This window comes from Lacerta agilis, chromosome 11 (genome assembly GCF_009819535.1).
Source record: "Lacerta agilis isolate rLacAgi1 chromosome 11, rLacAgi1.pri, whole genome shotgun sequence".
Taxonomy (NCBI): domain Eukaryota; kingdom Metazoa; phylum Chordata; class Lepidosauria; order Squamata; family Lacertidae; genus Lacerta; species Lacerta agilis.
Genome location: NC_046322.1, coordinates 12801020 through 12826107, shown reverse-complemented (window position 1 = coordinate 12826107; position 25088 = coordinate 12801020). Strand labels below are relative to the sequence as shown.

General features: G+C 40.2%; 1 protein-coding gene across 20 annotated transcripts in view; it reads left to right on the top strand.

Moving 5' to 3' along the window:
- TCF4 (transcription factor 4) overlaps window positions 1-25088 on the top strand; it is a 344386-nt gene that overhangs the window by 237354 nt on the left and 81944 nt on the right. For 2 of the 20 annotated variants that reach the window (XM_033164659.1, XM_033164658.1), the window contains exon 1: window positions 5842-5910. The exons of 16 other annotated variants lie outside the window; for them this stretch is intronic. In XM_033164659.1, coding sequence (XP_033020550.1) covers window positions 5842-5910 — 69 coding nt within the window. Of the gene's footprint in view, window positions 1-5728; window positions 5911-25088 lie in introns of those variants that run through there. 2 more of the 20 variants (XM_033164661.1, XM_033164657.1) reach the window with 2 other exon arrangements.

Here is a 25088-nt window from a genome sequence, read left to right as displayed (position 1 = left end):
ATATTCTGGATTCATGCAGCATCCCTATTATCCGTCTGTGTCAAGGGATATAGAGGTACTGATTGATTATAATATATCCTAATCTAGAAAATATATTGATCTGCATGGCTATCTATAACTTTTAAAATGCAAACAAATGTTTGCAAAGAGCATTTGACAGCAGCGACTCCTGTTGGGGCAGTTTGGTTTATAATAACCGGGGACTTGGCTTTTTAGCAATTTGTATTAATACCAGCTTTTTGGATCAACAAAATGTAGCTTAACAACTGCCTTTGCCTGGCTCAGTGAAAATCCCTAAAGTAGTTACATTGTGTCCAGATGCAAATTTGACAGCACTGCATTAGGAGATTAAAACACCAACACACATTTATTTTATTTTATTTTATTTAAAAAAGCTGTTTCTTGCCAGATAACTGTTTATATTTTTAGCTGTTCACTCTTTTTTAATCAATAACATTCTGTTACCCCCAAATGGGCCAGTAAGAATATGTCTTCTCCTGTTTAGTTCTCTAGATAAGGTTTCACACACTGTAACATTGTGTTGTGCAGGAAGGGAATCAACATTTCAATCCATTCTCTTTTACTATTGAAAATAGTGTTTGGACCGCTAGAAATACCAAACTGCTTCTCCCAAGTTGGATAAGCAACTGAAGCACCTGCTCAAGGAACTCGCTGTTCTAAGAGATAGGTCATTTTCAGAGTAGACCCCTTAATCTTAATGTGCCTACTTGGAGTTTGACTTAGTGGGACACCACCTATTATTTGAGGGGATAATAAGTCTCTATAGCCTTCCCCAGTTGGGTATCTTTCAGATATTCTGGAACTCCAAATTCTAAGAGCCCCAGCATGGGCAATGATCAAGGATGATGGGAGTTGTAGTCCAAAACATCTGGACTACAGCAAGGGCTGAAGAAAGATGCACTGTAGCCTTTGTGAATGTGGGGAAAAAACACACATATGGAACTATATGAACCTGTTGGAGTTTCGAAAGCAGCTTGGACTTCAGTGGCCGTCAGAGTTTCTTGCTCAACTCAGAAGGTTCATCTTTCTTTTGTCACAGCTTCTACTGTCCATCTGTCCCTAGTTTCTCTGAACTTTCTGCCTTCCCAACCTGGTGCTGTTATCCTTCTCATGCTGTTTCCTGAAACTCTACAAGGACGTGCTTAAAAGTGCAAGAAGTGTGTTAAGGAGCTGGGTGTTGTGTTGAAGATATGATTGCAATTCAAAGAGAGAGTTAGGGCCGTGTTAGTGTCTTCTAAAAAGTGTTACAGTTTTGGCTCCTTGACCATTTGGTTCTTTGCATGAGGGATGATGCTGGATGAGATTAATGTGCATGGCTGCTATTGACTAGAAGCAGGATTGATTCAGATTGCCTGAGCATAACTGTGATTACAAAACCTCAGAAAGCACATGGGGAAATGTCCATGAATGAAATGGTCTTTGCCTGTGTGGAATTAATATGACATGCTACAATCCTAACCCCACATACCTGTGAGTCAGTCCCACTGAATTCAACAGGACTCACTTCTGAGTAGGCATGGATATGATTGCTCTGTTAGTAATATAGCTAAGCTAGAATCCTTATCATTAATGTGCTAGCTTTACAAGGGTAAATAGAGAGTTTATTTTGTCTTAAGGCAGAATGTAAGGCATTTCCCCACTGCCCCTTACCCTCAAAACAACACTTTGGAGTAGGTTAGACTGAGAGAAAATGACTGGCCCAAGATCACCCAGTGAGCTCCATGGCTGAGTGGGATTTTGAATCTGGGTCTCTCAAGTCCTAGACTGACGTTCTAACCTCTACATGGGGAAGGTAAAAAAAAGGGGGGGGGAGTTGATATGTCATTTGGTGCAACCCTACCGCTTAGCAGAGGTGGCTCTGTTTGTCTGAATGCATACTTTGTATTGTGATTCATGAAAGAAGCTTAAATGAAGGCATGTGGACCCAGTGAGACTGATGCTTGAAAGTATTGAATTGAGAAATTGAGTTGAGAGAGGGAATTTTCCCAGCTGTTTCCATGTTCGTTCAGAGAACTTATAAGACATGTGTTTGATTATTTCAGTACCCCAAGCAGAAATTGTGTCACCCTGATAACACTTTGTCAACATGTACAGTAGTCATATGACGCTGACTGGTCCAGCAAGAAAATTGTGGGTTGTGCAGTAAGGCGAGAGAAACAACCTGAACATCATCATCATCAGGCACTGGTATACCCTGTGCAGACATTCATTTTGTACTTGTGGCAGTGAGAACTGCATTAGCCTGATAAACAGGTCCCCACGTGATGTTCACATGTTTGGATAAGGGGATGCATGCAAAGACCCAACTTTCAGGCAGGATCTGGGCACCTTGATCTTGTGGCAAGCAAATTGCACAGATTGGACCTCTCTATACATGTTGGGATCTGTGTCTGCAAAATTTTAAGATTAGTGTGTGGCCGCCAGGCAGGAGGAAGTGGAGCTGGCACAATCCACCGCCATACATTCAGGTTGATCATCTCTGTACAGTTAATATTCAGTTGTGTGAATGAATTCTCATAGTCAAGAGTAAGAAACTGCTTTATATACCCAGTGAGATCACTGATCCTCTTAACCCAGTACTGCCTTTCATGAGCAAGGCCTTGTCTCTTGAGTTTCCTCCAGCTCTTTTATCTGAAGATGCAAGGAATCTAACATGAACCTTAAACCTTCAAACCTTGGCCTCTGCTTCTAAGCTCTGGCTTCTCCTTGATTGCAGTAATCAATTATACTATGCACTTCTGACATGAAAGAGTTCTGTTTTTATAAGAAGTAAAAAGAAGAAGTTGAGAAACTCCATGTATTCTGATTTTAACTACACGGACTGCCCATTTATTTATTTTATTTTAAGGTGTCCTGGTGAAGGAATAAAGCCTTTCTTCGATCTTGTTGAAAGCAACACTGACCCAAACACAGTCACTTTTGTATCCAAAAGGTCATTATTTCAAGACCACTCTTCAATGTGATCAGTCTGCATTAATTTGTGTTTTCCTATAGGCATCATCAGTATATGAAATTTCATAATTATCTTGTGCCAGTAATTAAAGCTTATAGTGTTAGTCCGATTTTAGAGGGTTGTTTCAATGGCTGTGAACTGATTAGAGTGAATTTAGTGGCTTAGGAATCCATCAAATCTACTTTCAGGGGTAAACTTTTATTAGAATTAAGCATTAATTGCATATTATACTAATCCACAACTTTGTGGGATTTCCCTACCACCACATGATTTGAAGGTATACCTTAAGACTCTTAAATTGTGAAAGCATAATAGATAGAGTTGAACATCAGGGGTGGTGGGAAAATACTGTGTTGGGTCAGGTTTTTGTATAGCATTTTTTAAAAAAATACTGTGGATACTTTTTATATATAATTTATTTAGAGACTGTCTTTCAATGTTACTCCTCCCAAAGCAGGTGAGAATACCTCTAAACTGAGTATCAAGATGACTTGGGTTGTAATCTTGTGCCTACTTCCTGGGGGCAAATCCTGCTGAATTTACTTCTGAGTAGACATGCACAGGATTGCACTGTTAGCAAGCTAAATGTATTCGTAAGTGAAATAATCAGTTTTCAGTGTGTGTGTGTGCCCTGAGATCTCCCCTTCTGCTTGTAGGCATTACGTTTTTCCTGCGCATAGACCTGTCTTACTTGGATTTCCTGGCCTTATGTATTTATACACAGAGGGTGGTTTAAAGGTTACAAATGTGATCCTGTCAGATTGACAACTAACTGTTCTAATGAGGAAAAAATCCTCAAAGCATGAAATTTGAATGAAATGTGTGATTATAATTCAAGAACTGTTTACCCGAACCTCTGGGGACCTCCCAAATAAATGCAGAGCAGGGAAGTTAGATAAACCCTCTGTTCCCTCTTCCTTCTCTAAAATATACATATGGACCTACACTCTGCGTAGACTCGTAAGGAAGAGTACAAAATAAAACTTTACCATTAGCAAAAGGCGGCTGCTTAGAACTGACGTTGCCACCTCTTGCTGTTTATTAATACTGTATGTGTTTTGTTACCACATTGAGTAGTAAGGAAATAGGTGCTTTGAATTATTAAAGTTGATTCTGGAGAATAGCTGTATGCTCAGATGGCATTTGCTTCAGCATATGCAAATTATTTAGTTTCATTTGGGATCAATTCCCAGGGGCCTTCCTTTCCTGTGATGCTCTGAATTTGGCAAGTTTAAGCCAGTCCCAGTCTTCTCTCTCTCTCTCTCTCTCTCTCTCTCTCTCTCTCTCTCTCTCCCTCTCCCTCTCCCTCTCCCTCTCCCTCTCCCCACAAACCTTAAACTCTCTCCCCATTTTTGGCTTAGCTTGAACAGTGTAAAAGAAAATTAAGAAGCAGAATCCACCCACTAGTGTATTGTGCAATGAACATGCATTATTTTTCCAACACCATGGACAAATATATACAGGAAAACAGGAGTTTTCGTTGGTGTTTATACATTGGGGGGTGGGGGTGGGTTTTCCCCCCTCAACCTTAACAAAAGAAATTGATGAGGGTTTTTTGTTGTTGTTGTTGTTTTTAGAAAACAGTTTTCACCTGTCCAATACATGAAAACATTAGCAGCAAGCTTCATTTCATTCCAAATATTTTCCGGGCCAATCTCCTGTAATGATAGCAGCAAGCAATTTTCAAGTTCAGCATTCAGAAGCAGTTGCATTTGGGGAGGGTGGAGAACAAACCCCCCTCCAATACCCAAACACACACACACACCCGTCCGCCTCCACCATACGGAAACCCCCCAAAAATGAAAAGAGCAAGTGCTCTGTCAGGGGGGTGTCTATAGTAGCCTGTCAATTGATTTCCCTTTAAGCATTAAATGCCAGCTCTGAAGCTGAATTACGTTCTATGCCTCTAACCTATTTCCTGCTTTCAAAAGAAAGCCCAGTGACTTTGGGGGGGGGGGGAGAAGAGAAAAAATTAAAAAGAGGCTGGGGCTTGAAGCAATCTTCCTCTGTTTCATTCTCAACCCTCGTTTTGTAGGTTGTTGACCAGGCAGTCAGAAAACACTGCTCCTCTCTCCTTTTGAGCGAGGTCAGAGACGGGGGTTGCTGGGTGGGTTTTTTTTATTCCCCCCCTTCTTTTTCTCTCTGAGTCGAGTTCTCAGGCAGCTGCGTACAATGCTGGGAGCCAGCCAGCAGCAGAGACAGATGGTAGAGTTATTAGATGTGCATCATACGATTCCCTTCCTGCCACTCGCTTTTTAATCAAATTAAAACAAAAAAGAAAGAGAGGGAGAGAGAGAGAGCGAGGGGGGAGTCAATTAACTGCATTTGTATTCTCTTCAATAATGGACCCTATTCCACTTTTACCCTAAGGCAGTTGAGTGGAAATTTTAGGGAAGAAAAGAGTGTGGCTGGAACTTGGGTTTTGTTTTGTTTTTTGGTGGGGAGATTTTTTTTAAAAAAATCTTTATGTATTTTTTCCCCTTTCCAAAATCTCTTTTAAGAATCACCGTTACTCCAGGGTGTGGAGTTGGGGGGGCGAGGGGAATCCAAGTGAAAAAGTTGAAGCTATCTCTTCTTGCATGCACTAGGAATTGCGGCTAAATCGGGACTGGGAAGGCTTCCAGATTTGCTGTGGAAAGTTAACTGTCTGACAGAAGAGTCCTAGCCACCTCCTCTCCCCCCCCCCCACACCACCCCACCCCTAACGTCAGGAATGGTTTCTCCCTGCTTTGCATATTCACCATGCTTGGCCTGGCCATATGGGAAAATGCGACTGAAGGAATTGTTGTGAAAAAAGGGACAGCGAGTTTGAAATAAAAGTTGTTAAGAGTGGTACTGGAGAGGAAAAAAAAAAAGAATACGAGACCATGTATTGCGCATACACAATCCCTGGCATGGGCGGAAACTCTTTGATGTACTACTATAATGGCAAAGCGGTAAGCTAGCTCTGTAATTAAAGGTGTAATTTTGACAAGTTTTATTGCCGTAGGAATGAGAGTCATTTGCTGCATTTATTGCTTTGAAGGTTGTTCAGGGCTACTTCAGCCTTCCTTATTCCGTAAACTATTTAATTCGTGCTAATGTTATATATACTAGTGAGCGTAGGGGGTGGGGGGCTTTATAATCAGAAAGAGAAAGCTGATCTTTTCGTTTGTTTTGTTTATTTTTTATTTTGTTTTTGTTTGTTTTTTAAACTGACTTCAAAATAAGTTGCAATGCTTTTTACAGCCTGAAACTTTTTAAAGTCATAAAGTTGGTCATTTTTGAGCCAGTAGTTTTTTCACTTATCTGGATGGTCTGTACGGAACAAGGGCATTATTAATGCAAGCAGGGAGAAATCAGTTTTCTGTGCAGATAAGTTGTTAGTGCATTTCTCTCTGTCTGAGACTAGACGTAGCAGCTTCCCGAGTCGGGTTCTGCAGCTGAGTTCATTTTACCTAGCAGCCACTGACAGAGAAAGCTAGACGCTGAGCATTTGAGGAATTCAATGAGAAACAGTAATAAAATAACAAAAAAGACTGATTATTGCAAGCATCACTTTACATTGTTTAGAATGTTTCCCATTATCTCTTTTGCTCTCTTTCTTTCTTTTCTTTCTTTCTCTCTCTCTCTTTCTCTCCCTTCAGAAACACTTTATTTAAGGAGGGGTTGGGAATAGTGTCTGGTATTTTACGGATAACCTCAGCAGAAGGTTTATACTTGCCATCTGGAAGTCTGCTGAATTTATTTATTTATTTTTCCTGGCTAGGTCCTGGGAAGGAAAAAGAGATTTAATTTTTTTTTTAAAAAAAAAAAATCTTTTAATGGGCTGCTGAGGTAAAGAGATGTGTTGCTGGAAAAAAACAGGAAAATAAAATGTGGAAGTTCTGGAAAGAAGGCAGCCTGTGTTCTCTCAACTTTTCAGCATTGCATCTGATACCAGTCATAGGGAGAGCAGTTAGGCCAAAAGGGAACTATTAGAGCTTGAACCAAGGCCTTTTTCAAAGGTACGGGACGGCGCAAACTAATTATGCATTGCATATGAGCGTGTGCTGTACAAGCACACTCGTATAATATATAGAGATTACATTATTTCGTGCGAGAAACCCATCCCTATGAATGAACATCTGTTGGAATAACTCAGTTCCACCCTCAGTTAGAACACTTACTAGCAAGAGATGTTGTCTTCGTCAGGTATTTTGCAATGTTTTTAAATAATATTCTGGATTAATGCAGTTTGTTAAGAAAGAGGAGAGTTTAAGTAAACATGGAGAAATACATTTATATATATATATTACAGTGTGTGTGTGTGTGTGTGTGTGTGTGTGTGTGTGTGTATCATTTGAAGCCATATATATTGCATTTGATATATTGATCTATTGCATTTGAAGCCATTACCTCCATTTGGAGCATGTGGAGGAGCTAATAAATGCAAAGATTAAAATTAGAAAAATCATAAAGTGTCCAGCACAACTGCAGGGTTCTCTGTAGAAGAAAATACTTTTTTCCCCATGGGGGTAGTTTTGATGGGGTGAGTGACTGAGGTCATCAATGAAATGAAGTGGCTGTCCTTTTATCACTGAGGGCCTAAAGTTACAAAACTTTCATTAAAAGTAAAATAGATTAAACATGCATCATACATGCTAAGGTGGCCACGCACAGTACAATTTCATCCATGTGGTTTGTAGATGTTTAGAAGGGAAATTCTGGACATGAGATCATACTGCTGGTAACACCCCCCTTCCTCTACTCCCCCCATTTAGTAAATATTTTCAGTTGGAGTTGATTTTTTGAGAGGGGAGGGAGAGTCTGGAAAGGAGGATGTTACTCATAAAAATCAAGAGCACTGTCAGAGGAAATGTATTTATAGGAACCATTAAATGGCATTTATTAAAAACAAATCTGTTGGTATGTGTTCAACAAAAAGAAACCAGGAAATGTCACACTGTACATGAAGCTTTCTGTGGGGTGGGAGGTGAAAAAATAAACACTGGTGGTATCAGCAGAGGGCATTTAAAAAAACAACAACCCAAATCTGGAAATTCATTGATTCAGCTCTGTAATAAGGCATCAGTCCTCATGGTAAAGTTACAGGGTCTTTGTGGAAGAGGCCAGAATCTTGGCATTTGACGGGAGAGGGGGAGAAATTGTGTTTCGGTCTTTTTGCGGGGCTACCTTTTTATGTGGCCAGCATCGTTCTAGCTCGGATTGTACATAATGCAGGTCTTGATTGGGTGCCAGGCATCTTGCAGAGATTGTGTATGCCCTGCGTGAATTGTTTAGTATGCCTATTTGGGGTGGGGGGGGATGACAACGCTAGATTTCGTTTCGGGTGTTGCACCTCTTTCTCCACTTAGTCAGAGGAAAGTACAGGCTACAATAAGTTGCATGACCTTTTTTGTCTTTAAACAAGATATAGTTTGGAATTCCTCCTCCACCTCATCTCTCTACCCCCCCCCCCCTCCCTACCTCCCTTGACAAGTCAATTACTTGTTTAAATTCAGTTTGAACTTTCTGAACTGAGAGCAGCTAGTGGAAGCAGGTCTTCCCTGGGAATAAACAATAGGGGGGGGGGGTGTAAAATCATTCCAGGTCTCATTTATATGTAAGTTAGCAGTATGGGAAGAAGAATATGGTGAGGAATAAACTCTCTCTCAATCTCTCCCTCCCTCCCTCCCTCCCCCCCCTCTCTCTCTCCAAAATGTAAATCCATCTGACAGATGAGTACTCAGAGTTGCTCTTTTCGTAATGAATGCGTTATGGTGTTTGAAGAAACCATACACTTCTTTTTCCCCATTCACCTGTTGTCCGTGCCATCCCTTCTCTCTGAAGTAGCAGGATAGGTTCCTTTTTCCCCTGTTAAAAGCCATATATTTCTTTAAATTTTTTAGATGATAAAAAATAAGCACCGCTTTTAGAGGAAATGCTTCAAACACACATCATATGGTCGGTTGCAGCATACGTTTCACTATAACTAATAATATCCAGTGCTTAAATTTATCGTGCTTTGTTGTTGTTTTTTAAATTAATTATTATCCATATTTATTTTAATAATGCATGCTTTGGGTTGTGTAACACATTGCGCACAATAACTATGTTGCCAGAGCATCTGCTGCTTTAATGTTTTGCTTCTTGAGACTCTTAAGATATTTGTGATAGCTTGTATGGTCTGAAATTGTGTAGTGTCACTTTTTTAATCTGATGTTTAGCATTGCTAATTGCACATGACTGAGATTTTAGCAAGCAGTTGTTTGATCAAATGCCATACTTGGAAGAACACGGAGACAGCAAAGATGACATTATTGCAAATGAAATTGAAAACAAAAGTGGCAAAACTTTCACTTAATAGTATTTTAAGCTCCCATCATTGGCTCCCGTCCGCATGCGCATGTGTTAAATCATATAGAGAACCCTATAATTATCATAATTGCTCTTTTTTTGTACGTTATACCAACAAGCGTCAAGCCATCTTACCAACTAGTTGTTTTGAAATAGTTATTTGTCAAGTCATCAAATCACAAAAAGTAAATGCTAATGAGTTTTTATGTTTGTATTCTGTCTGCTATTCTTATTATGGACTTTTTCAACTCCATAAAGTTCTCAAGACAGAGATGAATAGTTCATACTGCTGTTCCTGCTAATAGTCTAGGCCAAATAGTGTGATAACTCCTTATATCAACTCTAGTAAATGAAGAGTAAAAACTCCTATGATGACTGTCACGATAGCGTTGTCCCTTTTCCTGTAAAATGCATTTTAAAAACAAAAAACAACACCTGCCAATAGATACTCTTCATTTAATCTAGGGGTTTTTGTATTTTAAAAAAGGCAAACTTTAATCCATTTTTCATATTTTTAACTGGCATGTATATGGAGAAAATCCAATGTTAGTGTTTGAATTTTGGAAATACTGAAGGTCAGAAATAAAGGAGCATATTCAAACTATGTTAAGCGGAAAGACCTTCTGTTGAAATCTTTGGAACCTATACCCAAATGGTGCATGTGAGTTAGAAACATGTATGCTGTGATAGTTATCCCAGTCTCATTAGCAATACTACATTTGCAACTTTTTGCAAATATTTTAATTTTATGGGATTTTTTTTTAAAAAAGGTCTGCATTTTCTACATTATATTTACAAAATAAAATAGCTAGTAGAATATATATATATATGTTGGTTTTCATTATAAATTGTTGGGGAATTCCAAAATCATTCCTCAACTTGGGTCTAAAATAAATAGTTTTCAAAACCGCCCATTTGATATCATGAAAAGAAAAAGGTTGGGAAAGATGAGTATGTACTGATTTTAATGTGTTTGCATTTGCCTATTCCTCACCCTTTTCAAAACAAAACAGCTTAGCAGCAGTTTATGGAAATAACAATGGTGGAAATCATTTCTAAAATAAATTAATTGCTTTTAAACGTTTACTTTTACAATGGTATCTAGTGTTGCCTCTTTATGGTGCAAAAATATATGCGGCCATTATTCTGTTTATTTGCTGAACTGACATTATAGATACGTTTAAAGACGGAACCCTGATTAAATCATCATTTTCGAATGCAGCTTTATGTTGGCTCAGAGCCCTCACATATGTTTGTAGCATATCGTACGCTGACCACCACCTTGTAATAAGCATGAATTTCAGCATGGTTGCAGAAATAAAGCTCTCCTTCAGTTTCTTTGCAAATAAAATTATACGTGGTGGCTGTTTCACTTAATGGTGAATGGATGAGGTAGCTCTGAGAAATTAATACATCGCGCTTTTAAAGAAAAATACTGCATTCTCAACATCTTGGGCCGAGTGCATATTTTGGTTTGGGGAGGGAGCGGGGAGGTTAATTTAAAAAATGCTTATTGCCAGTACAGTCTTTAAATACCTTTCCAAGTGATCTACAGGAAATTGTGCAGAAGAGCTGTTTGTTTCCTGTTCGAGAATATGTCTGGTTCATGTTATACTCAGTTTACTGTAAAATTGCCGTAGTATGTCAAGGACCTAGGATTTAGAGATATTGCACCAAGCTGTGTTTAGAAAGAGCGAAAAGATAGACAAGAGCTGTCTAAATTCATAGGCGTATTGTCATCTTCATTCACTAATAGGATTTTTCCCTTTTTTTTTTAAAGGCGTTGGGAAAAGGCAACTGCTGTCTGTTTCTTGCAGACACCACACCGTCTATGGGACTCTTGTCACATATCAAAAACAGTGTGAGATGCTGCCAGCCAGATCCATAACCCAATGAAGTTTCTCAGTCCTCGAGCTGAAATTATGTAGTGCCACTGCAGTCAATTTTGGGGTGGGGATAAATTGGCTTCAGCCGTCGTAATTCAGCTTAACTGGATCGTGGACCAGCTTCACTTTTGTCTGGGCAGTTGTCTGTCGGTCCAGGTTTGCTGTTGACGTGCTTCCTATGCTTATACATGTGGCAGATGTCTGTCTCCAAAGACATCTTGGGGTAGAGGGTGAAGGGGAAAGTATGTTCCCGAAGAACCCAGAGGATTGACTTTAGGTTGTGGTGGACACACACACAACATTTCCTCAGGTGAATACGCCATATTTTTGTTTCGCCAAATTTGCATCTGACAGAATTTGCTCAGGAAAACAATAAGGTTCCCATTTTTTGCCACTGGAGTAACTTAGAAACTCTGCTATGTGCGAATGAAGTGAAATCCTTAAAGCATTTCTGCGTCCTAAAGAAAATGGCTGCTAGCGCGTCAAAAGGGCAACTTTGTCATCCTTCACTTAACTAGAACCATCTTATATCCCCCTCCTACCTGGACAGTTTCACAGACAAAAGTAGAGTTGCATGTTGTCTGCATGTGTAGAGTTGTGTTGTTGCTGCTGTTGTTGTGTTGTTGTTTTCGTTGTTGCTGGTGGTTGTCTTGTTGGAATTGCCAGTATAGTTGCCACCGTAGGAACCTTTTGGAAATATGCAGTCATGCCACTAGTCCCTGTAAAACTCCTACTATTTAAGATTTTATCAGTTTATAATATCATTATCAACTAGTTTGTGATGATGATGATTCTGTGGGTGTTCCTGTTTTATAATGTGGAGTTCTTCACGTGTGCTTTTAAATACTTGTGTACATAGGCATGTGTGGTATATTCCCCCCTTTTTCGTTTTATTAGTATGATGTCCCGGAAGATTAATAATAATAATAATAAATTAAATAGAGGAAATGTACTACACCTGCACTGGTTTTAATAGGTGCCTAAGCAAGAGCGCAGCTGCTATAAATATCCCAGCGTACAAAACCTGGTTGTTGCAAGAGAAGGTGTGTTTCGGCATTGAACCAAGCTTCAGCCAAAGAAGGCTATTCTAAAGCTTGGCAAATGAAAAAGCAGGGTTGCAATGTGTCTCTGCTCAGACACCCCTGAAATATGTAGTCTTTGCCTGCCGTCCTCAGGGGACCCAGAGCTGAGCTTTCATAGAGACCAAATTACACTCGTCCAGTGAGAAGGCAGTGTTGAAGTAATTGGTGGGGCAGCGTGGAGAATGTTAGATTCCAGCTGCTTCTATTGTAGCTGACCTGCAAAATGCAAAGAGGATGTTAACAATCCATGCTAACATTTGACTTGGCTTTTTCACCTCTGTAGGCGATTCACTGAGAATTATAGACTAACAAACCTTGAGTACTAGTAATACTGAAGATTATAATGGGAGAGTCTATAATATTAACATTTTCTTTTTTTCCTCTCCTTTTTTGGCATTTAGAAAAGAAACATTTTGCACTTGCTAGCTAAACTCCCTGTAATTACACTCGGGTAGTTTTTATAGCTGATCCTTATTATTACTAAGTTATTTTATTTGACTGCTGTGGTTCAGATTCCCACTCCTTTATGGTCAATTACAGTACCCTTCCTCTTTAATAAAAGATTTATTTCACTTAGTTCCCTGCCCTTAAGAACAACTGAATGTCGAATGTCTGCTGATTGCCCCTAAATAAAGAATTGCTCAGTGGCTTTAAAAAAAAAAATATGAAAGGAGGGTGGGGGTGTGTGGAATCCACATTGATACTGCCTGAATATTTAAGCCCAGCCAGTTAAAGGATGACATGATTAAAATAATCAAATGTATTACTTAAAAAATTAAAAAGGATAAGTGGTGCACCCCATTATTTTATTGACTTTTAAATATAAATTGCAGAAATGTTTGCATTCTTAATGGCATTATTAAGCTGAACTGACAGATCATCGTGAAAAAGTTGATTGCCCAGCATTTTATTACTACTGCACCTGTTACAACAATTCCAATAGGCGAGGAATCACCATGATTCTTTGACTGTTTCTGTGAACAGTTGTGGGGAATGATGGAAACAGCTAGAAAATATACTTAGTGTAATTTCCGTTGTGATGTCTTCTGCTTGCTTTGATTAGTGGTGAAGCTTTTAGTACAGGTTGTAAACGGATATTCAGAAGGTGGGGGAAATATACATTCTGTGATATGTACTGCCTAAAAGTTTCTGATGGTTTTTATTTATTTATTTATTTAAAAAAACCACATTCACTTATGTGCCCAAATCCTAAACACAGTGGCCCAGGTGCAAGCACCCCCTCCCTTGCTTTGTACAAAATAAGCTGGAAAGCAAATTAAATCGAGAGCACTGGGATTTATTTCCGGGGGGGGGGGGATTCAGAATCGTGGTCCACAGATATGGGCCACAATCCAATGCACAGAGATATGATCTTAAATTCCACTGACAGATACCATTCCTCACTGAATTGTGTGCTTTCTCGTGGCGTGTTCTATGCAAGCAGTAGTTTCCACGTAGCATTGCATGTTTTGACATCTTTTTAAGATGAAGCCTCGTCCAGTAACAATGACTTCCCTTCCCTTCCCTTGTTTTTTGTTTTGTTTTTAAGAGTTCTCTTCCAAGGCTAAAGTCTAAAAGGATGATGGTTGTGTTATTGATACATAGTGCCTTGGTGAAATGTAATAATAATAATAATAATGAAATCATTTCTGTATTTCCATCTTACCATTTTAACAGCAAGGTGAACTTTATGGACCATTTTGTAATGCTTGCAGATGGTTTTTGGTAATCTGGTTATGCGAGCAGCATTTGATGTGCCCATTTATCGACAGGGGAGCTCACACAAAGGATGGCAGCATGAAGAACTCCTTCGTATTCCTCTGTACTTAACTAATAATAATAATAATAATAATAATAATAATAATAGCAATATAAAGTGTAATCAAAGCACTTCATCTCAGAAATCATTGCAAAAATCTTCCCACATTGCAGATCAGAGGGAGGGTCAAAGTTGAGAGAATAGTAGCTTTTCCTTATGCTGAATTTTGTGGCCAGGGCGGTTTTGGAACCAGGGACTCAGATAGCATGAGACTCTCAAGGTCGTGGGTTCGAGTCCCGCACTGGGCAAAAAGATTCCTGCATTGCAGTGGGTTAGACTAGATGACCCTCGTGGTCCCTTCCAACTCTAAAATTCTATGACTTCTGAGATTGCATTATTGGTTACCATGCTACACAAGTTCTCAGAGGGTCTCTGCACAAGTTCTCATAGGCTAGACCCAGTTCCCCTTTCAGCACCAGAGCACAGTGCAAGAACACATGAAGCAAGCAATCCCTCTGAGCTCATGGAAAGTGCCGTACAGAGATTGCCTTTGAGCTCAGGAGAGAGTTCACTGAGTGGCGCGTTCAACTCCCACCCATGACATATTTTGGGGTGGAGGGTGTGACTTCTCATCTGGCTTCATATCCGGCCGCTCCCTGTTCAGAAATTGAAAACGTTTCTTGTTTATGTTTATCATTAGTTCAAAATAAATCTTTCTTACCATACTTCTTTATAGTCTTTAAATTAATGCCTTTGCTCTGGGTTTGAGGGAAGTCAAGTTAGTCCCATTGTAGATATATTCTAACTTGATTAATAGCTTCCCAGAATAGTTCCAGGGCTTAACTGTTAAGAAAGAAATGGTTAAATTGTTTCTGCACGGACTACAAACAATTGAAGAGTTTGGTCTTAATACAAGCATCTCAATTTCTAGGATTACAAAGGCCTGGTATTTATCACATCTATTACTTAATCTGAAGACTGGCTTGGCAGCAAAATACTTACATAAACGGGATGAATGTTCTTTAAATCAAGGTGTGTGTTTTTAGAGCTAGCACTATTTCTGTAATTATTATTTTTTTCAGCTACGCTAAGAGGATATACATAAAACAGATAATTTAACTGTTGCTGTGGTGAGCCTCTCACCTGCTTCATGTGGGAAATAAATCCCATGCGTTTTCCATTGCCTTAGCTGGCTAAAATGCTGAAACCTGTTATTAGATATTTGTGCAGTGATACCGGAAGTTCGATTGGCAAATACAGATCGGCTGCATTTTCATTTTTGTGTATTTTCAACACAGCGGCCAGGTTCAGATTACTTATTTTCAAATTCTGACAGCTGTGATATTTAAAACGATCCCAGCTGTTGTGATGCAAAATTGATTTTTCTATTAACACCTGAAAAAGAGACCTTGTGTAGTACTAAGCATGTGAATGGTAGGACAGTAATATGATATGTTCTGATTTGCCTATGGTAATCCCATTTCCCAGCACTTGCAAATAAAAGCAAGCCTGTTTCTTGACTGGAGCTGTCGGAAATATGCACATGCAGTTTTGAAATCACTTACAACAGGAAGGAGCTACATAATAAATTAAGCCCTTTTGAACATTCGATCTTATCCTATGCACTCTTACCAGGAAGTAAGTTCCATTGAACTCAGTGGGGCTTCCTTCTTTGTAAACACCCTTACGATTTGCGCTGGAAAGCTCCTTTGTTAAAATGGCCCCTCTCGAAACTAATGTGGATGGAATTTGATTAACTCTACAAAATCCCGAAACCATGCATTTGATGTAGATTCTGCATTTCAAGTTGTCAGAACCTCATTCGCACTGCTTTTATTTCTACAGACACATAAATCTGTATTGTCAAAGAAGTGTTTAAATGAAAAACAACACATCTTAAACACACACACACCTAGAAGCAAACGTGCTTCTTTTGTTTGTCATCTTTAAACAATTGTTTTAAAATACATCAGACTTTAACAGCACAATCATGTGCATATTTACTCAAAGTAACTCCCTCAGTGTTAGATGGGACTTACTCCCAGGTAGGTATGCTTGAAGGGGAAAACCGTTCTGCAAAATCTATTCCAAGCACTTAAAATGTATAGCTGCTACTGCTGCCATATTTACTTATTCAGACAAATCACTTTGTGCCATCAGTTGGCATGGGATTTCATTGGGGGGAGGGAGAAAGGCCCCCTGCAACTTAAAATCTACGTGTATAAGAATGCATAAAATTTTCGGCATTGTTGGGGCCTTTCCCTCCAAAGCGTTTGTTGTTGTTTGTTGCCTCAATTGGCTGGTGCTGTGGTGCCATTTTTTGTTTGCTTATAGGTCTCATCAAACACCTGCGTAGAAACGGTGATATCACCACATGGCAAATTAGATCTGGCTACATTATGATGTGATTGAGGGCAAATGAAGCTTGTTTGGACTGATCAGGGTGAGAACATCAATGGAAACAGGGCTTCACAAATGCTGCCACTACCTTTGGCGCCACCTGAAAGAGGTGGTGGCACATTTTACAGGATGTCAAATGTTTGCAAAAGGTGACTCAGTCCAAAAATGTATACAAAGGGATAGAATATTCAGTGTCGAGTTGGTCTCCGTTAGCAATAGGTTCCATGTGTTTATATGGGTGCTTTCCCATAGTATGTCTAGAGATATTGCTGCTGGTTGTACCTTGGGGTCCATTAAAACTAACTGCTCCCCCCCACAAAGGTACCAGAGCTGATAATGAATGTCACCTGCTAGAATTTTATCTCATACATATACATATATATATATATATATATATATATATATATATATATATATATATTGTTCAGAATTATAATCTGCATATTATAACCTTCTAAAACTATAGGCAAATTTAGGCCATTTATCATATTCCACCTTCTTGGCAGCTCAGTGCATTCCAACCAATAATGCTGGTGCAAGAGTCTATACCACCAGGTGGTCTCTTGAGCACCACCAACAAAAGCACATATGTAAATGTTACGCAAAAATGGAAAGAATGGGCTTGAAATAAACAAAGCTTGGAGCAATTCACATGATCCAGTTGGAGGTTTCTTTCATTCATAGAATCAGAGTTGGAGAGTGCTTTGTCAGCAAATCCCCCTGCTTAGAAAACCAAATATTCAAGATGGACAAACTGTTTTTGTCCACCTGGATACATCACCAAATGCCACAGTAAACCTAGAATCTGTGCGCATGGTAGATTATTCAGATGACCACTTCGCTGTCTAGGCTAACTGCCACACAGTCCTGACACCTTATTTCAAATGTACATAGAATGATGAACAAATTGAACATTATTGCCAATATACTGTAGTGGGCTACAGTAAGAGTTAGGTGGGAGAAAAAAATTAAGGGAAAGCTCCTGATTAATCTAAATAGATACATAATTAAAGGGCAGGTGTTTCGTACAATGTGTTTCAAGATCTTCTGTTCTCACTGGCCAAATGAGATAGTCAGAAAGGTGGGGGGGGGGGAGAAATTTACTGTATGCAATTGGCTTAGATTAGCCCAGCAAGGAAACCCACAGCCAAACTTCAGAGGAAACCCTGTTACAGTACATACATGCTACCTAGTTTACCATGTATTAACTTGAATTTTCCCATACAACAGTGTACTGACCACACATTGAAAAATGATTCCAAGTTAGACTGATTGGATAGTGGTGGTGGCTAATTTTGTTTTGCATGCACATATCAAGAGCATACTAAATAAATGGGTTTTTAAAAGGGGTGTTTCTGTTTCTATGTTGTTCTGGACTTTGAAGGTTAGCAGAAGCAGAGTTTGTAGTGAAGGTATCTCTGGTCGAAGTGTCCTTTTGCTTGACCACAAACTGAATTGGGTTGTGTGAGAATGAAGCAGAGGCTTCCCTGCCCTTTAACTCTTATGGCAAGTCCTGCTTGGATCCAGAAAGGCAACTAGCCAATGTGTTTTAAATTGTAAGGGTTGGAGAATGAGTGCTGCAAAAACAACAACACAGAAGGCCAAGGTGAGGAGAGAGCAGGCTTAAATATCCCAACATCCATCCTAAGACTTTGGGAAGTAATAGCAAAACAGAGAGAGTGGTTCATCAACAATAAATATATTTTGAAATCCATTCCATCTTCACTTCCGTGGTACCTTGAGTTTTAAGGAGTAGACCATTCTGAGTTTTAAACCAGGAACAGCCAAAAGCACTTTATACTCAACTGATGTTTGACAAGAACTGGGGTAAGATAGAGGTTCAGTTCTTTTGATTATTGCAACCCAGGTTTTGTAGCATCACTATTATGCATTGTATTTACATAAAGTAACAGACTTCTCACAGTTCTGGAGGTCTGATCCTGTACATACTTGGAATAAAGTTCCAATTGCATTAGGTTTTTGCACAGGATTGTAGTCTTAGAAGAGAAAATAACTACAGTTGCCATACGTTTGCCAAAGGAAAACAAACAAAAATCCAAGCAGTCCTCTCTTAGTTGGCTTGGAGATCAAGAGGCTTGTGCCACAGGAGGAGTGTTCCTACATTTCTCATTATAAGTCTGCCTGAGAACCAGAAAATAACATATCTAGTCATTGTTGTCGCTGAAGTTCTAAAGTCTGCCATGATATATTTATACAGTATGCTAAGCCAATGCCAAAAGAACAGCTGGAGACTGTTAGAAGAGTGTTCTGTGGCCTGGTTCACACACTACATTGAACCCAAACCATGGCTGAGTGTGAATCCACAAGCGAGGGCTCTTGGAGTTGAGCTTGCAGATGCTTCAGTCTCCCCTAGTTGTTTTCGTACTGCTGCAAAATGAGCTAAGCCATAGTCTCATTAGCGTGTCGTTTGAACTCTCCCTGCAGCGTAACCAATGGCTGTTTCCAACGTTTATCCTATGGTTTAAGGCAGGGGTCGGCAAGGTTTACCTCACCTCAGCCGGTTCACTTCAGCAGAGATCCCTCTGTGGGTTGGATCGCGCATGTGAGCGAGCCTGCTCGCGATTTCCAGCGTGTGCGCAGACACAATTTTCTGCTTCTGCGCAGACATGGTTTTTGGCACCGTGGAAGCGAGTCCCTGTGCTGTGCTGCACCGGTTTAGTGCAGTGCACGGGAACTCGTCGAGCAGGCAGCTCGGTTTGGGGGTGGCTCATAGGCCAGTCAAACGACCTCCGTGGGCCGCTTGTGGCCCATGGACCTCAGGTTGCCGACCCCTGGCTTAAGGCTTGTGATTTGCCTGGGGAGGAGCTAAACTCAGGCAACACACTAAGCTAAAGAATGGCTTCACTTAGCATGGCGAAAGGGGCAAAGCGGCCACAATCTCCTCTCCCAGAGCCTGCACACTCGAACATTCTCTCTAAGCGATAGTTTGACTTAGTGTGGTGTGCAAAAGCGGATCTGTTTCTTTAAATTGCACAGTATTTATTTGCAATAATGATTTATATTCCAGACACACTTGGTCTGTTGCTGTGTTTCAAAAATAAATGTGTGAGGAACACTTTGGGTTGTATACCAAGTATTTATATTTGTCACATTACATGCTGCTCATCAGACTGAACCCCTGTGCCCGAAACATAATGATCAAGAGGTTCTCTGCAGGGTCCCTCCTCCCCTGTCCTGCATGAATCCCCCCTCGCTTCATTTTTTTCCAGTCTGTATCACACCTGCACTGAGAGTAGCACAGTCCATGGCTACCTTTAACCAATATTTGCAAACCTGCAAATATTGTCAAGCTCTGGTTTAAACCTAACCATCGCTATCATGAACTTCAGTGCAGATGTAATGCTACATAATGCTTAATAAAGATGAAGGAGGCGTGAATCCATACTGATTGGTGGCCAGGGGGTGGGGGGAGTAATTGATTGGTAAGTGTCATTCTGACCAAACACAGAAAATGTGATGTGCCTAGAAATATTAATGTACTTGGTTGGTTTTTGGAATTGTTATTTAAAGTAAGAGTAGCCAATGGGATACCCTCTAGATATTGTTCTTCTACAACTCCCATCATTCCTGATCACTGTCAATGCCGGCCGAGGCTAATAGTAGTATTCCAGCAACACCTAGAGGGGCAGCACATTGTCTACCCCTGATTTAAAGGGTAATATAAGTGGTTTAAAGGAACTGCCAAGAGCAGGGGTAGGCAACCTAAGGCCCATGGGCCACAAGCAGCCCATGGGGCTTGTTTAACCAGCCCACAAGCCACCCCCGAACCGAGCCGCCCACTCGGTGAGTCCCCGCCCGCTGCTCTAAACCGGCGCAGCGTGGGGACTTGTTTCCGCAGCGCCGGAAATCACGTCTGCACATGTGCAGAAGCCAAAAATCACGTCGTTGCAGACGCCAGAAATTGTGTCTGCACAGACACCGGAAATCGCGGGCGGGCACACTCACGCACGGACGCAATCTGGCCCACGGAGGAATCTCTATTGGAGTAAATCAGCCCAGGCGAGATAAACCTTGCCGACCCCTGGCCAAGAGTGTGTGTGCATTGATTTAAGTATAAGCTTATCTGGCAAGGATGTATAAAATACACTTGTATTTGCTTGATTCTCGACTGTGATACTTACACATATTTCTAAAAACAACATTCCTTTCTCTTTTTGTAGTCAGAATTATCCCTGCAGGAGTGAGAACAACTTGCACTTTAGGAATTTGGTCATTAAAACCTCACTCTTACTTTGTAACAGTTACTTTCATTATGGCTACATTTTGTTTACCTATCTTAACACTTTGAACTAGTCAGCTACCGTATAAGGTTCACTCTGTTACTAAATTCATGGATCTTCAGTTGAAAATCCAAATTAAACTACCTGGAGGCACAATCCTTGGCATTCTAACATGTAGTGTCTGGAAGCTTTTGTAAGCAATTCCAGCTGTACAACAGATCAGCTTAATGTTCAGCTCTGCATTACTGAATATGATAGCAGTTTTGCCAATGACTTCCGTGGGATCACGACCGGGTAATTCCTGCAGCCCAAATCAGCTTCCATTTAGGAGTGGTTGCCAAATGTAAAAGAGACTTGTGCAAATCACATGTTCAGATGCCCTTTTAATGTATGTTGGGATTTATTTGTTTGTTTATTAACACTCCTAGAAAAGTCTGTAGCCGCTATCGCATGTAAACTTGTATGCTCGAGTCAGCCGTCAATGTCTTCATTGGCTGTAATGTACACCTGACTTTTCTTTCGTGGATGATCTGAGTCCTCTTCATGCACAGGGTATAATTACGATTACTTAGAGTGGTTGTGCAGGTGTCCTGATCACAAGCTTGTGCATTGTGGCTTTCTCTCCGGGTTGCTGTGGACAACACATGGTTGTTTGAGGAAGGCGACATAGTGACATTGGCGGTGGGACTAAAAGTGCACCCTTGGACCAAGTAAACACATTTACTTCACACATTCAAGGAGCACATTAGTAGCCCTTCTGTCACAAGATATATTCTGCCTTAACAACATTCACAGTTAGCACAGACAGCATCTCTTAGGAGCACAGGAAGGTGCCTTATACCCATTGATCCATATTGCTCAGTAACGTCTACACTGACTGGCAGCGACTCTGTGGAGTTTCAGGCAGGAGTTTCGCCCAGTACAACCTGGAGATGCCAGGGGTTGAACCTGAAACCTTTTGCATACAAAGCAGATGCTCCACCACTGAGCTACAGCTCTTCCTTCTGCTTGAAAGAAGGGAAGGCTGTAGCACTAGGTGGTGTGCCATGTGCACATCTACCACATTTTTCCATGTATAAGATGATGTAAGAAAAAGTTTTTTTTAAAAAAAAAGGGGGGGTGAATTTACAGGGGTCTGGGCACAGGCTCTGTCGCAGGCGACCCCGACTCAGGTTTGTGCTCTTGTGCTGGCAGTGCGGGTTTTTGAAATATGGCAACCCTAACTTTGGGCAACCTCCTCATCCAAAAATCAAAGTTCTTCTGTTTGGTGTTTGAAATAATGGATTTCTTAATTTTGGGTTCAAAAAAAAAGGGGGTTGTCTTATACATGGAGGCATCTTATACATGGAAGCATACAGGTAGTTAGCCACAGAAAGCGGAGGAATGTGGTTCCTGTGTTCTAGCCTCCTTCCCTTTAAAGAGCTACTTGCTGTGTTCCCCTTATACATAGGGCACAATGCAGCCTCTCCCCGTTCCAGCCCTATGGGCAAATCTATGCTGGTTAAGGGTCGCAGTGCAAGATGGCTGCGTTCTAAATCTCAGAGAGTTTAGAATAAGACAATAAGGGGTCAGGTGGGTGTCAGTAGTCACTTGGATCCTGCATGGCTATGACTGTACAAATCTGAGCTGGATGTCTAGTTGCAAGGTAGCCTGCTTTGCAGAAACATGCATAGCCCAGCCATACTGCATTATAAGAGGAGTTCTGCCTGGTGGTTTTTTGTGTGGTTTTTTTTTTTTATCCATGTGAAGCTGGATACAATGCATACTTATAGGTGGGGATCTTTTCAGTGTGCTCAAAAACCACATTTTGGCTCCAATCTCAAACATGCTTACAGCATTTAACACAGTTGGAGTTACTTTCCAAGTAAATGTGCATATTGCCACAAGCTCAAAGTTACTGATCAGTGCAGCTACATAATCAAACTAGTACTGTAATAACCATAAGCTTGCACAACTAATATTTCACTGTGAGTGGGTGTCAATATGTGCCTTATAACTTTTTAGTTAGGTCAGTATTTGCAAAAATACCCTTCCGTTTTAAAATCATAAACTTCTGATTGGTAGCCTGTCTCCTTTTCTTCTTCTTTTATCAGTTCAAATGCACGCTGAGTATTTTTCAGACAACCTCTTTATATTAAGATATGAACACAGCGCATCAGGAGATAACAGTGTCACAAGCTGTCAGATGCTTTATCATGTGTCTTGTGATGCTCTGCACAAACCATCATTTCTCTCTGTAATAATTATGGTGTTAAGAGTCACTTGTGTTTGTGTACACTCTTTCAACTTTCCCAACGTTTGGTTCTGTTATGCAAAAGACCACTTTAAACTTAGAAATGCCAATTTGCATTAATATTTTGGTTCCATATAGCTAGCAGTTCCATCACAGAAAATTTTAAAAATGCATTATAATGAGCATTGGCAGGAAGCTGAAAAAATATGGTCTTCATTAAGCTCAATTGTATGAAATGCAGTAGTTTGTTGCCAGAAGTCATTAGGATAAAATGTAGTGCATTTTGAGGCCACTAGTATATCTCTCATCATAGAGAATGATGACCGTATGGAATTGTAAAGCTTCAGTGCTGCTCACTGCATAGTGTAATGCTATTTCTTGTCTCTCTAAGACCTGGTAGTCCATAATACTGCTTTGAAATACATTCTGCTGTTTGAACAAAGAAACACACACACAGAGAGAGAGAGAGACAGAGAGAGCGCTTTAATATTTTCAGCATTGTTCTAATGAGTATGATTTTGCATTTTAGAGTTTTGTACTTGGTGTATATTACATATATGACATTAAAATAGTACACTGCCACTGAGCATGCAGGACAAATATTTAACCAATTAGTTTATTATATTGTATTTTGGAAATCTACAAATTAAATAAAAATTGTACACAAGTTCCTTCTTCAGAGCAGCTGGGATCTGTGTTAGGAAGCCCATAGTTGAGCATATATCAGTAATGGTGGGTGACCATAGTCAGGATTTCTTATGAAATCAACAATTGTAGGCCATACCAATTCTGTCTTTTTCTGGCTCTTAACTACCCTTAATTTTTGAGTTAAGCTTTCCAAAGTGGCTGCTTCCCAGACTCCTTGGTTCTATTCACCCAAAAGGTATTTCTTGAAATGTCATTCAGATACAAGCTATTATATTTCATGACACAGATAGCAAGTGTCTGAATCTTTTGAACAAAGTTAAGAGTGCCAATTGGGCAGACCATTGGTCCATTTTGGTGCTCACTGCTTGAAAGACCGGTACCAAGGAGGCCTTCACCAGAGTGCAATCCCACTCTGTATGTACGTATGTCCCCACTAAATGGGGACTTCTGCAGTGTAGGAAACTGTCCATGTACGGTGGGAAACCTCCAGCTTTATTCCAGACACTGTTTTAAATTTGAAAAGCACAATTAAATATTAGGTATATTAAACCAGTGTATTGATAATATGCCAAACAATTGATACTATTCCCCACAATTTAGGTAAATGCAGAATTGTACAATATTCAATTGATTATTTGCATCTTGACTGCAAAATATATAGACCAGCCTTCCCCCACCTGGATGGGGCTGATGGGAATTGTAGTCCAAAACATCTGGAAGGGGAATGTTTGGGAAAGGTTGATACCTAATGAGGAGCTAAAATTCCTACATTAGTGGTCAATTGAACATGGCTGAGTTTAAGTTCTTTAATCAAAATCCCTGCTATGGTGTTTTTCTCGTAACTAGCCACCATCTTGAATTAATTTGGAATCAGTTGTGTAAACAAGTTTAAAACTAGCCCTTTTATAAGAAGTCAGCAGGCTTGCGTAGCTGTGGTCTGTCTTTCACTCTGTTTCTCTCTCAAACTTCTGTAAGCGGAAATTCAAAGCCACAGTAAATAAAAACAGTGCAATGCCCTGGAAAACATTAATTTTTAAAAGGAACATTGGATTAATAAATCAGAATACAGTTGCTGTCTTTGCTTCATTTATTGTAAAACAACAACCCACCTTCATTGACAGTGTTTTGAACTTCATTATATGTAGAATATTACTCTAAAAAAAGGTGATATCAGTAATTGTAAAGATGTGTTTTGGTACCCTCCTAACTAATGAATAAGCAAACATACAACATTTGGTGCAAAGAATTTGAGTTATTCCCCCCCCCGCCCCCGATATAGGAAATTTTGCAGCTATTGTCATTTTGATCTAGAATTATTTTCCTGTGTTACATTGTTGTTGTTCAGTCATTCAGTCGTGTCCGACTCTTCGTGACCCCATGGACCAGAGCACGCCAGGCACCCCTATCCTCCACTGCCTCCCGCAGTTTGGCCAAACTCATGCCAGTCGCTTCGAGAACACTGTCCAACCATCTCATCCTCTGGCGTCCCCTTCTCCTTGTGCCCTCCATCTTTCCCAACATTAGGGTCTTTTCCAGGGAGTCTTCTC